This window comes from Mytilus californianus, unplaced genomic scaffold (genome assembly GCF_021869535.1).
Source record: "Mytilus californianus isolate M0D057914Y unplaced genomic scaffold, xbMytCali1.0.p SCAF_4, whole genome shotgun sequence".
In the NCBI taxonomy this organism is placed as follows: domain Eukaryota; kingdom Metazoa; phylum Mollusca; class Bivalvia; order Mytilida; family Mytilidae; genus Mytilus; species Mytilus californianus.
In genome coordinates, this window is record NW_026262690.1 from 100531837 (window position 1) to 100544875 (window position 13039).

The 13039-nt window shown below is 34.4% G+C and overlaps 1 protein-coding gene and 1 long non-coding RNA gene across 11 annotated transcripts in view; one reads left to right on the forward strand and one right to left on the reverse strand.

The window, feature by feature from the left end:
- The window catches only part of LOC127698926 (TALPID3 protein-like), a 480691-nt gene that overhangs the window by 193604 nt on the left and 274048 nt on the right, over positions 1–13039 (reverse strand). For all 5 annotated transcript variants that reach the window (XM_052202653.1, XM_052202654.1, XM_052202655.1 and 2 more), the window contains one exon: positions 2975–3082. In XM_052202653.1, coding sequence (XP_052058613.1) covers positions 2975–3082 — 108 coding nt within the window. The remainder of the gene's footprint in view (positions 1–2974; positions 3083–13039) is intronic.
- The window catches only part of LOC127699029 (uncharacterized), a 218998-nt gene that overhangs the window by 170669 nt on the left and 35290 nt on the right, over positions 1–13039 (forward strand). The gene's annotated exons all lie outside the window — the stretch shown is intronic.

The following is a 13039-nucleotide window of genomic DNA, read 5'->3' on the forward strand; positions in this document are numbered from 1 at the left end:
GCACCAAAATTCAAACTTGATCTGTATATTGTGGTAATAAGCATTGTGTATAAGTTTCATAACATTTGGTTGGGGCAAACTAAAGTTAGAGAACGGAAACGAAAAATTCAGCATCTTTTCCATTTGTAAAGGGGCATAACTCTAGAACGGTTAAAAGTGACACCATCAAAATTCAAACTTGATCTGTTTTTTGTGGTAATAAGCATTGTGTATAAGTTTCATAACATTTGGTTGAGGCAAACTAAAGTTAGAGAACGGAAACAAAAAATTCAGCATATTTTCCATTTGTAAAGGGGCATAACTCTAGAACGGTTAAAGTGACGCCACCAAAATCCAAACTTGATCTGTGTTTTGTGGTAATAGGCATTGTGTATAAGTTTCATAATATTTGGTTGAGGCAAACTAAAGTTAGAGAACGGAAACCAACTTTGGGACGTACGTACGTACAGACGGACAAGGGTAAAACTTAATGCCCCCTCCGCAACGGCGAGGGCATAAAAATCTGTAAAAATTTGACATTAGTTGCAATAACTCCTATAAGAAGATGTCTGACAGTTTTCCTGTAAATGGACAGCAGGTTGTTCTCAACATTCTGAATATTTCTGCCCGTCAGATTTTCTCTATTCATAGCAGTTTTCAAGATAATAGACAAACCTTGCATTTTACCCCTATGTTCTACTTTTAGCCATGTCGTCCATGCTTGTTGGCTGGCGGGATCATTGGACACATCTGTTAAACTAAATACCCTAATGATGATTGTGGCCAAGTTTGGTTAAATTTGGCCCAACAGTTTCAGAGGAGAAGATTTTTGTAAAAGTTAATGACGAACAACGACGACGACAGACTCCAAGTGATGAGAAAAGCTCACTTGGCCTTTAAGCCAGGTGAGCTAAAACATACTTTGACTCTTTGGTATCAACAGAAATTGTTCCTTTGAGAAGAAAAAGAAGGCCAGGTGAGCTAAAAAATACTTGGATTCGTTGGCATCAACAGAAATTGTTCATAAATCGATAACTAACTGGCAATGCCATGGCCAAAAAAGTAAAAGACAAACAGACAAACAACAGTACACCAAACAACATAGAAAACCAAATACTGAGCAACACGAACCCCACCAAAAACTGGGGGTGATCTAAGGTGCTCCGGAAGGGTAAGCAGATCCTGCTCCACATGTGGCACCCGTCGTGTTGCTCATGTAAGTACAAGCCCGGTGATATGCAAACGTAGGTCACATTCAGGGGAAAGGGGACGAGATTGTTTTTTTTTACTTCGACCAGTTTTGAATCCCTCTGCATGAATCTATGTCACACAGATTCCCCCTATCATAAAAGCACTTGCTTTAAAACATTGACAGATTGTAGGACTGTTATTTAGTTTGGTTTAAATTTACTGATAACAAAATCAATATTTTTACTGATAAAAACAATATTCAAAGATCTAATTACAATGTTGAATTGGTAACGTTTTAGAATAAGTTTATTTAAAGGATCAATAAGTTTACTAAATTTACGAGCTGGGTAAACGACATCACTGCAAAAATTTAGATATGATATCCTGTTTGCAGTAAGTTTTCTACAGGTACAGGCAAAACTTCCAAACCAAGTTTTTGTATCTATGGAAGAATTAAGTAAAGGTTTTTAGTAATTTGTGGTAATGAAATCCTTGACATAATAATTTACCAGTAATATATAGATTATTTTCATTGAAATCCAAAATGTCACTATAGACAAGGGCATAGCGAATGAGTTGGGATATATAAACACTGTAAGATGATGCAAATAGAACATCAAAATCTAAAAAATGAAAATTTACAATCACTGACAATAGGGAACGAAAAATCGTTCCTTTTGTTGTAATTTTATGTGAAGAGTTTCCCAACTAAAACTGAAATAACTAAATCTAGGAATGGATAGTTATTGCTGTTTATATTTGATTTATTTAAAGTCAGTTCATTTGGGTGAATTTCGATAGTATACTTAGATTGATTGATTGATTGATTGATTAGTGTTTTTAAAAGCCACTTTCAGAACTTTTGTGCTATTTTATGGCGGTCAGAGAACCAGTATATCTAGAGAAATCTTGACTATTTAACGAAAAAATATCATTAAAATAACAGTACTATTTTTGCTCTTATAGTGTTTTAGCTAAAAACTTGCCACCCACCAACCCCTCCTTTCACCTTCAATATTGCCATGACAGGGGAATCAATCTCAGCACAGTTTATAGCAGATTTTATTGATTTCATTTATGAAATTTTATCACTGGTTGTTTCAAAAATTTCACTCATCCCCCAAGAATTTCTGGGGATAAACTGTCAAATTTCATACAAATTCATTCCAACACCAATTCAACATCAACATTACTAGGCTTCCTCATAGACTCCTTATAGGCTTCCTCATTGCCTCATTATAGGCTTCCTCATAGCCTCATAGGCATGATAGCCTCTAGGCATGATAGCCTCATAGGCTTCCTGATAGCCTCACGCATTTATTTGGAACCATCGTTCCAATTGGATTGGTGCGATGTCAAGCCAGGGGTCTATACTTTGCTACTTTTCAGTATGCACATAGCTAGGCTCTTGGTTTAGGCATGGAGCAAAAAATTAAATTTTTTAGCTGAGTAGATTCCGAGTTGAAAAGTCAAAATTTTCAAGCGAATTAATTAAAAGGACCATCAAAAGCACATAATTTTTCTAAAACCCTCTTTAAGACATTGACATTTCTGCCATATTTTTCTCATTTTTTTTTTAAATTGGATCAAATTACAGAGTATAAAAGCATCTCCTTCAATATATTTAAATACCCCCCTGCAAAATTTATTCTTAAGCTTTTTGTTTATCTAGTTTCAGGGAAGGCTCAAGTATTTATTTTGAATAGGATAAAGAGACAACATTTCTGTTTTTTATGTCACTATATGTCTAAAACAAATTTGGTAATATTGTTTGCTGGGCACACTGTAAGGATGTCAAACCTACCTGATGTAACATTGGTATTGACTGGTATATAAGTTCCATGTGTTGGATTGAAATAAAACTGCTTTATTCCAACAGATGTTTGTGACTTAGTTGATCTAACTGTATGTCCTGAAATAAATAATAAAAACACAATTATACAATAAACTGTTGACACAGAGATATGTCTTGCCTGTCAGCATAAAACTCTGAAAATGACAATCTGATGGACAGCAACATTGCTAATTATTCAATGTCCCTGAACTAGTGAACAGGGCCTCAAAATGGTTCACAAACTGAGATGTACAGACAGCAATGCAACTTTATAGAAAATATTGTTGTCTATTGTAATTAGTTCCTTTCAAACTGATTTAAGCAGAAAACTTAACATTGAAAACTATCGGGCAGGGCTTGGAAATAGTCGTCAAACTGATATGTACTGATAGCAATGCAACTTTATAGAAAATATCATTGTTTCACAACTAGTTCCTATCAAATTAACTTAAGCAGAAAACTTCACATTTAAAATTGCTTATTAATTGAAAGTCACTGAACCATGGCCTATGGGACAGGGCCTCAAAGTAGTCGTCAAACTGATATGAACTGATAGCAATGCAACCTAATAAAATACATGTAAATTGAAAATGCCTAATGGTAAAATTATGTGAATACTTGTACAAAAAAGTTTAACATAAATACATAACAATGCTGGGGAGATCCCTGCAGCAAACTTAAAACTGTATGAAACTTCACCTGGGGAGATCCCGTCAGGTGTGAGCTACTTGACTAAAGAAAATTACCAACCTGGGGAGATCCCGGCAGGCCTATTCCTGAGGAGATCCTGGCAGGAATTAACTTAATACCTTAAAATACATAATTGTTCCTGGGGAGATCCAGGCAGGAATTACCTTAAATATTAAAATACATAATTGTTCCTGGGGAGATCCCGGCAGGAATTACCTTAAATATTAAAATACATAATTGTTCCTGGGGAGATCCCGGCAGGAATTAATCTATCTGATGTATTATTGAATTGGGGGAGTATAATTCCCCTTGAATTATAAAGGCGAAATTGAATGAATTCATAAAAATGAATGAGTGAAAGACCCCAAGAAATAATGCCTTATAAAAATATAAATTGGTTATATGAAAACTATAACAAAGACTAAAAAATAATGCCTTATAAAAATATAAATTGGTTATATGAAAACTATAACAAAGACTAAAAGATACATTTTTCATGATCTTTACAAATAACCTTCTTCTCAGTCTTGATGTATCTTATACAACATTCTGAGGACCATCTCTCAAGAATAATCACAAAACTGCTTACGTTATAACCAAGGAGTATTTAAAGTTGTCCAAAATGGTTAATAAAAGCCTTGCATCAAAGTCACCTCAAAGAATAGAGGAGAAAGTTATACTGCTCCCATTCTAAAATGTACTTTTAGTACTTATTCATTGTCTCAACTGGTTCAAACTGTTCTCATTGATTGTTAAATTCACTCTTGTTCTAAAAGGATCAGTCTTTGGTGTTCTTAGTTTCACACAAAAAGTAAAGGTACTACTGGTATCAACATCACTGATTATTAAGCAATTTAGATTGCATCCCTATTTTGACAAGTGAATTTTTCACATCGAAATAAACCAAAGAAAGCTGTTTAAATGCACAATGCAACATTATTTATGAAAAGTGAGAAACTCCTGTTGATAACATGTTGCACAAACGCTGTAACATGGGTGATGAAAATGGTGGCCTGTTCATAGAAGCATAAGTTGCTATTTCTTGATCAACACAATATACCGTATAGCGGGTTATTTTTGCGGGTATAAAATTTCGCGATTAAGGGGCAACAAAGTATAAGAAAAATTTTGGTGGTTTTTATTTTGGTGGATTCTTAAATACCCAATTAAATATTTTGGCAGATACTGAAATTGTTGCAGTTAAAAAGTTGTAAAACTTGACAAACAAGTGTCTATTGTTATGGTAAAATGATTTGTTTTTACCTGAATGACGTCGTATTTATTGATTATATTCTGATATCGATACAGTTTATAGAATACCGATGACTTAGATATTTGTTACAGGTATTCAAAAGTCTTGTAAATTTTACAGTTGATTAGTTACGAAATTGACCGGACCTTTGATGTACTTACTAATTAGGTTACAAAATTATCATGAGTTATAGTTTGACACTAATTAATTAGGGTAATTATCTGATAAGAGTTCCTTACACTCTTATTCTAATTGACACTTATTAATAAGGGTATACACACCTGACAGTCATTTTATAAAATACATGTATGTACAATGCCCTTTGACATTTATGTTGTTAAAACTAACATATACCGCTATTGACTTGCCGACCGGAAAAAATAGATTGTTCACAAAACGCTTTAGCTATTAGAAAGTACCCAACGTATGCATAAATTTTCACGGAATTTATTTTCGCAATTTTCGTTTATCCGCCAAAATAAGCGAAAATAAACACCCCGCAAAAATAACCCGCTATACGGTATAAGGTAATTGCTCGGTCCCTGTTGTAGGGTAGTTATGACAAGCAAATAATGATATCAAATCCAAGCTATATACAATTTATTATTATCATGCTGCAATTTCTTTTCGGTTCTTACAGTATGTTGTAAAGTAAATCAAATGGTTCTCTGTAAAAGTAGGAGACAGTTCATGGAACTCTGTATGCCACTTATATTCAGAAATGATAAAAAAAAAACCGTAAAGTTGATTTATAAGCTTGTTGCATTCTTATGCTTAACGATAAGTCCCATAAATTGCGTGCCTGTCGTTCTAACACATCATTATTGTGGTGGCAGGAATCAAGGTACTGCTTTCCTTTAATTCCGGTGTGAGTGTTCTGAATTCTGCATCTGATAACGATAAAGAGAATCAGTAATATTGGTACTAATATCTGTATCTGTATCTGTACCTGTATCTGTATTTATACTGTAAATAAAAAAAGGAAAAACGACCTGGGAATTCCCAGCAGGCCTACGATACTCCAGGGAGATCCCAGTGGAATAAAAATAATACATTAAAATACATAAATGTTTCTGGGGAGATCCCTGCAGCTAACTTATAATGTATGAAATTTCACCTGAGGAGATCCCAGCAGTCCTACAAGACTCCGGGGAGATCACAGCGGAGTAAATATGTAAAAATAATATCACTTATACTGCATGAAATGTTCACCAGGTGAAGAGCAATATAGAATAAAGAAAAAAAACGACCTGGGGAGATCCCAGCAGGCCTACAAGACTCCAGGGAGATCCAAGCTGGGTAAAAAATAATACATTAAAATACATAATTATTACTTATACTGTATGAAATGTTCACCTGGAGAGATCCCGGCAGGTACAGAGGAATAAAGAGAATAAACGACCTGGGGAGATCCCGGCAGGCCTACAAGACTCCGGGGAGATCCCAGATGAGTAACACTAATACATTAAAATACATAATTATTTCTAATACTGTATGAAATGTTCACCTGGGAAGATCCCGGCAGGTGTAGAGCAATATAGAATAAAGAGAATAAACGACCTGGGGAGATCCCAGCAGGCCTACGAGACTCTGGGGAGATCCAAGAGGAGTTTAAAAATAATACATTAAAATACATACTTATTACTCATACTGTATGAAATGTTTACCTGGGGAGATCCCGGCAGGTGTAGATAAAGAATAAAGAGAATAAACGACCTGGGGAGATCCCAGCAGGCCTACGAAACTCGGGGGGAGATTCCAGCGGAGTAAAAATAATACATTAAAATACATAATTATTACTTATACTATATGAAAAGTTCACCTGGAGAGATTTCGGCAGGTGTAGAGCAATATAGAATAAAGAGAACAAGCATTCTGAGAGTATTGCATGGCAATACATAGTCCCCTACCTGGTAAAAATTCATTATACTGGAACAAAAAGCTAACTTGTTCTATAACTTGTCATGGTGTAAACAAAAAGAAAATATCAAGTCAATGTCTTCAAGCATGACTAAAAACAGTGTGGAAACTGATTAAATTAGTGAATTTTTTTCAAGTCCAAGGACCATAACTCTGCACAAAATTATCCGACCGAAACAAAATTTCTAACTTGATCTGTATAATTTGTCATGATAAAACTATACCAATTATCAATCAATATCTTCAAGCATGATGAAAAAAAGTGTGGAAAACACTTTAACATTAGATATGATTAATAGTTCTCTAAAATTAGATATGATTTAATACAGTGTATATCTTTTTTCAAATTATAATCAAATATAATTAATAGTTCCAAATATTTTTTTCTTTTATTTGTCACAAACTAATATAGATTTGTAACTTATCTATAAAATGTCAACAATTTTTATCTACACAATGTAATGTAATATATACATTAATAAAAATAGATTATTATCTAATTAAAGGATTTCACTTCATAATTTTTTTTATATATATATATAGCATTCAGAAAATTAGTTTATACAAAATAACAAACAAACCTGCCAAAAAATTCTTCAAATAATTTACCAAAGAATGTCTTTTAAAAAATGAGTTATCTCCCTTTGTACAGAAATATGGTTTAACATATAGTACTCTAACATTAGATATGGTCCATAACTCTGGACTAAATCATCAAAACGGAACAAAATTTGAACTTGATCTATAACTTGTCATGGCAAAACTATATCCCAAATATCAAATCAATATCTTCAAGAACGAAAAAAAAAAATGTGGAAAACTGATTTGCAGGACTGACAGATGGACAGACGGATGGATGGACAGACGGACGGACGGACGGACAGACAGATGGACAGAGTGCAAACCTAAAGTCCCCTTCGACTTCGTCAGTAGGGGACTAATAAACGACCTAGGGAGATCCCAGCAGGCCTACGAGACTCCAGGGAGATCCCAGCGGAGTAAAAATAATACATTAAAATACATAATTATTACTTATACTGTATGAAATGTTCACCTGGGGAGATCCCGGCAGATGTAGAGCAACATAGAATAAAGAGAATAAATGACCTGGGGAGATCCCAGCAGGACTACGAGACTCCGGGGAGATCCCAGCGGATTAAAAATAATACATTAAAATACATAATTATTACTTATACTTATGCAATGTTCAACTGGGGAGATCCCGGCAGGTGTAGAGCAATATAGAATAAAGAGAATAAATGACCTGGGGTGATCCCAGCAGGACTACGAGACTCCAGGGAGATCCCAGCGGAGTAAAAATAATACATTAAAACAAGGCTTCCAAAACAGTCATATATGCCGGACATTTGTATAATGTCCGGTAAAAGTCCGGCTGGGCAAAGCATGAAACGGTCATCTACTTTTTAGTTTTCAAGGCTTTAAGAGACGGTCATTTTAACATAATTCGCGATCTTTTTGACCGAACGTTTTGCCTTTAACAGCCACGCATTTTCATAAAAGTGACATAATCATTAAGTACTATCAAAACAACCCCTACTTTAATACCTTCTCATTTTAATCAAGGCTAATTAGTTGTCGACCAGCTGAAATTTACCTGTTCAGGTGTCAGGTAAACTATTTTGAACCGGACATTGATTGGTCTATTCAAAGTTATTTTCTTACATTTCAGGGGTTTGCATCTAATTAATTTAGTCAAAAAGATTTAAATTATCAGAAATACGTTTACAAATATGATATGATGAAAAAATTAAAAAGGTGAAAATGAAACATCGTCATAAACACGTTGTTTGTACTAGAGACATGTCTCTGTTTGAACTAGTACACGTGTTCGCATGTGCGCAGGTGTGAAATTTAATTATGCATCGTAATTCTTCAAAAAATGCTTAAATTGTCATGGATACCTTTATCTCACGTTTATTTCGATTATTTTCTTGAAGAAATAACGAGAAGGAGCTACTTCCACTCATTCATGCTTTGCAAACGTACACGGAATTTACGTATCCGTCTCTGGTCCATGTTTTACCATTGTCAAGATAACATCCGGTATAAAATTTAACAAGAGTGGACACACTGAAATGTCTCGCCTGTTTTAGTGTTCATAATTGAATTTATGTTGAAAGTAAAAAAATAAGTTTATATAAGCTTTACATTAAATTAACATTTTAATGATGAATGAACATGAAGTCAAGGTGAGATAAACCCTATCAGACAAACATGTAGGCCGTACAATCATTCCATACAACAAATTTATTTAACAAATATTGCCTAAAGTATCTTAGAAACAAACCTCATTGAGGAAACTGAACTTTGACCAATGAACCATAAAATGAGGTCAAGGTAAGATGACACCTGTCAGACAGACATATACACATAACATTCATTCCATACAGAAAATTTTATGAACTTATCACTTATCTGCCAGTTGGAAATGTGAATACTTATAGTATCTGAGAAGAGGACCAAACAAGAGCAACTTAACATTGACCAATGAACCATGAAAATGAGGTCAAGGACAAATGACACCTGCCAGACAGACATGTACACCTTACAATCATTCCATACACCAAATATAGTTGACCTATTGCTTATAGTTTTAGAAAAACAGACCAAAACACAAAATCTTAACATTGACCAATGAACCATGAAAATGAGGTCAAGGACAAATGACACCTGCCAGTCAGAAATGTACACCTTACAATCATTCCATACACCAAATATAGTTGACCTATTGCTTATAGTATTAGAAAAACAGACCAAAACACAAAAACTTAACATTGACCAATGAACCATGAAAATAGGTCAAGGACAAATGACACCTGCCAGACAGCCATGTACACCTTACAATCATTCCATACACCAAATATAGTTGACCAATGGCTTATAGTATTAGATAAACAGACCAAAACACAAAAACTTAACATTGACCAAGGAACCGTGAAAATGAGGTCAAGGTCAGATGAAACCTGCCAGACTGACATGTATCCCTTATAATAATTCCATACACCACATATAGCTGACCTAATGCTTGTAGTATCTGAGAAACGGACCTAATCACGTAATTTTAACCTTGATCACTGATCCATGAAATGAGGCTGAGGTCAGGTGAACCCTGTCTGATGGACATGTAGACGTTGCAAGGAACCCATATACCAAATATAGTTATCCTATTACTCATAATAAGTGAGAAATTTACATAACAAAAAAACTAAACTTTTTTTTCAAGCAGTCGCTGAACCATGAAAATAAGGTCAAGGACATTGGACATATGACAGACGGAAAGTTCGTAACATAAGGTATCTGCATACAAAGTATGAAGCATCCAGGTCTTCTACCTTCTGAAATATAAAGCTTTTTACAAATAGTTTATGCCGCTTTCGCCGCCGGATAGTAATACCTATGTCTCACTTTCTGCGACTTTCGTCGTAGGCGAGACAAAAAACGAAAGTAAAGTTTTTGACAACGTTATTTTGCACAAATAAAGAGTCTAAGGCAAATATGAGTACGCTGATGTAATTTATTGTTGCACACTCCGAATGATGCACTGCCAATTTAACAGTTTACGTCAGAACTTCGAATTTGAATAAAAGAAAGTTTAATATCGCTTTTTTTATGCCAATCATTGGGATGGCCAACTCGGCAACTGATTACCATAATTGCCTTTTGTTCATTTAGTCTTAAGGGATTAAAATCAGGATAATACATGTATATAAAATGTCCGGCTGGCTAAAATTAATTTTGGAAGCCCTGCATTAAAATACATAATTATTACTTATACTTATGCAATGTTCACCTGGGGATATCTGGCAGGTGTAGAGCAATATAGAATAAAGAGAATAAACGACCTGGGGAGATCCCAACAGGCCTACAAGACTCCAGGGAGATCCCAGCGGAGTAAAAAAAAAAAAAAAAAAAAAAAAAAATATCTGATGTATTATTGAATTGGGGGAGTATGATCCTCGAATTATAAAGGCAAAGTTCCACCAATAGAAGATATTCAGTTGCATATCCTAAAGTAGTGCAGACGTATATATGTATATTCTGTTTGTGTCCTCGAATCTCCGTGCTTCTTCTTCACTCCCTGCTGCAGTAGTATGGTAAACCCCAATTGTGTAATTGTGGATAAACTAAGAGTTGCCGAGGGTGCTGTTGAATTAAGAATCGTCCGAACAACTGGACTAGTGTTGATCATGTTTGGAAGGACTTGCGGACTTTTACCAACAGTGTCTTAGAAGTAGGAAAGATTATCGCTACGATTAAAAAGTTATTACTATTATAAAAAATATTAAGATTGTCAGTTACTTTATTGTTCAAAGAAATCACGTTCTGTTGAAGGTTGTAGATATTCGACGATAGCTTTAACACCAGGTCAACGAGAACAGAGTCCAATCCTCATTGTTTATATTTGTATGGAGGTGTTGATCATCTTGGGATCGCGCACTCATATTCAAATCAGTGGGCGTGTCTTGTCTATTGTACATGATGTCATGGCCAATCTCAAAGATATCGGCCCTGGAATTCTAACAATACAAACTAGAGCCATCCTATGAGGATCTACGGGCGTTAATGGGAAACCAAAGTTATTTCTACTTGGCTCAGACTTAGAGCAGATTCTTGTGAAAGCCCAATTCTCCAAGTTCCGGATCAGACGGAGTTCGTTTAGGACGCACAATTGTCACATGGATAATAAAGAGCTGATCAAATTCATAGACACAGTCTTCAAAGATCAAAGAATAATGTCAATTAATGTTCAAAGATTAAATAAATCCATATGAAATGTTGTAGATTAACAATATGTGTAGATAGTTCGATTTCAGTGAAAATAATAGCTGATTAAAAAACGTATGATATGTCCTGAGCTTGTTACTTTTATAATGAGGTCATCAAAACACATAACCCCCACTAGGAGTAATCACAAATAGAATCTAAAAATAAATGTACCTAAAAATAGATTGACTGAAGTCTTAACTCTTAGATAGAAGATTCATTGTGTCATGTATAAACTATAATTTAATAAATCAAATTTTCTTATAATAAACATAATATAAATTATACCAAACATTGATGTCAACTAATATAATGAAAAGGAGTTGACTCCCACTAAATTAAGGCCTGCTAACAAGCCCTACTAACGAAAAGGAGATAAATTCACACAATTGCCAAATTTTGAAATATCACTATAAACAAACTAGAGGCTCTAAAGAGCCTGTGTCACTCACCTTGGTCTATGTGCATATCAAACAAAGGACACTCTCCAACATTGTAGACGAGAATAGAATTCATAAGAAAAATCTCTGTTTTGCTGATCATTCAGTCTATTTAGGTTCTCTCTATCTTCTTTAGTTTTGCTCAAAACTCAAAAGAGGGTAAAAATAAATTCTTATTTAAGGGTTGGGCAATCACTCCTATGAAGAGTGACAGCCTACTACCTTTATCACCAAAATGTGACTTGTTAGCAGATTGGATGATTTCCTCTATATTGTCTTAATTGTAGATCTTGTCTTGCTGTTCATTTTTGCTTATTTAAGTTTCTATCTATCTATTATAATTTTTAAGAAATAAGGCATAAACGCAAAATATTGTAAAAATCATCATCAAAGGGCAATAACTCTCATATGGAGTAGGCTGACGAATTCAACAATGTCTTGCTGATCATTTTTGCAATTTAATGTTTCACAGTATCTATTAAAAGTTTTCAAGAAAATAGGCAAAAATGAATAAAAAAGGTAAAATTTGTCTTTTAAGGGCAATAACTCCTATAAGAAGTCGTCTGACAATTTTGACGTATCTGGACAGTTGGTAGAGCTCAACATTCTGAACATTTTTGCCCTGTCAGATTTTCTCTATTCATAACGGTTTTCAAAATAATAGACAAAACTTGCATTTTACCTCTATGTTCTATTTTTAGCCATGTCGGCCATGTTGTTTGGCAGGCGGGTTCATGGGACATATTTTTTGAACTAGATACCCTAATGATGATTGTGGCCAAGTTTGGTTAAATTTGTCTCAGTAGTTTCAGAGGAGAAGATTTTTGTAAAAGATGACAAAAATTTACAAAAAATTGTTAAAAATTGACTATAAAGGGCAATAACTCCTTAAGAGGTCAATTGAAATTTTGATCATGTTGACTTATTTGTAGATCTTTCTTAAATGAA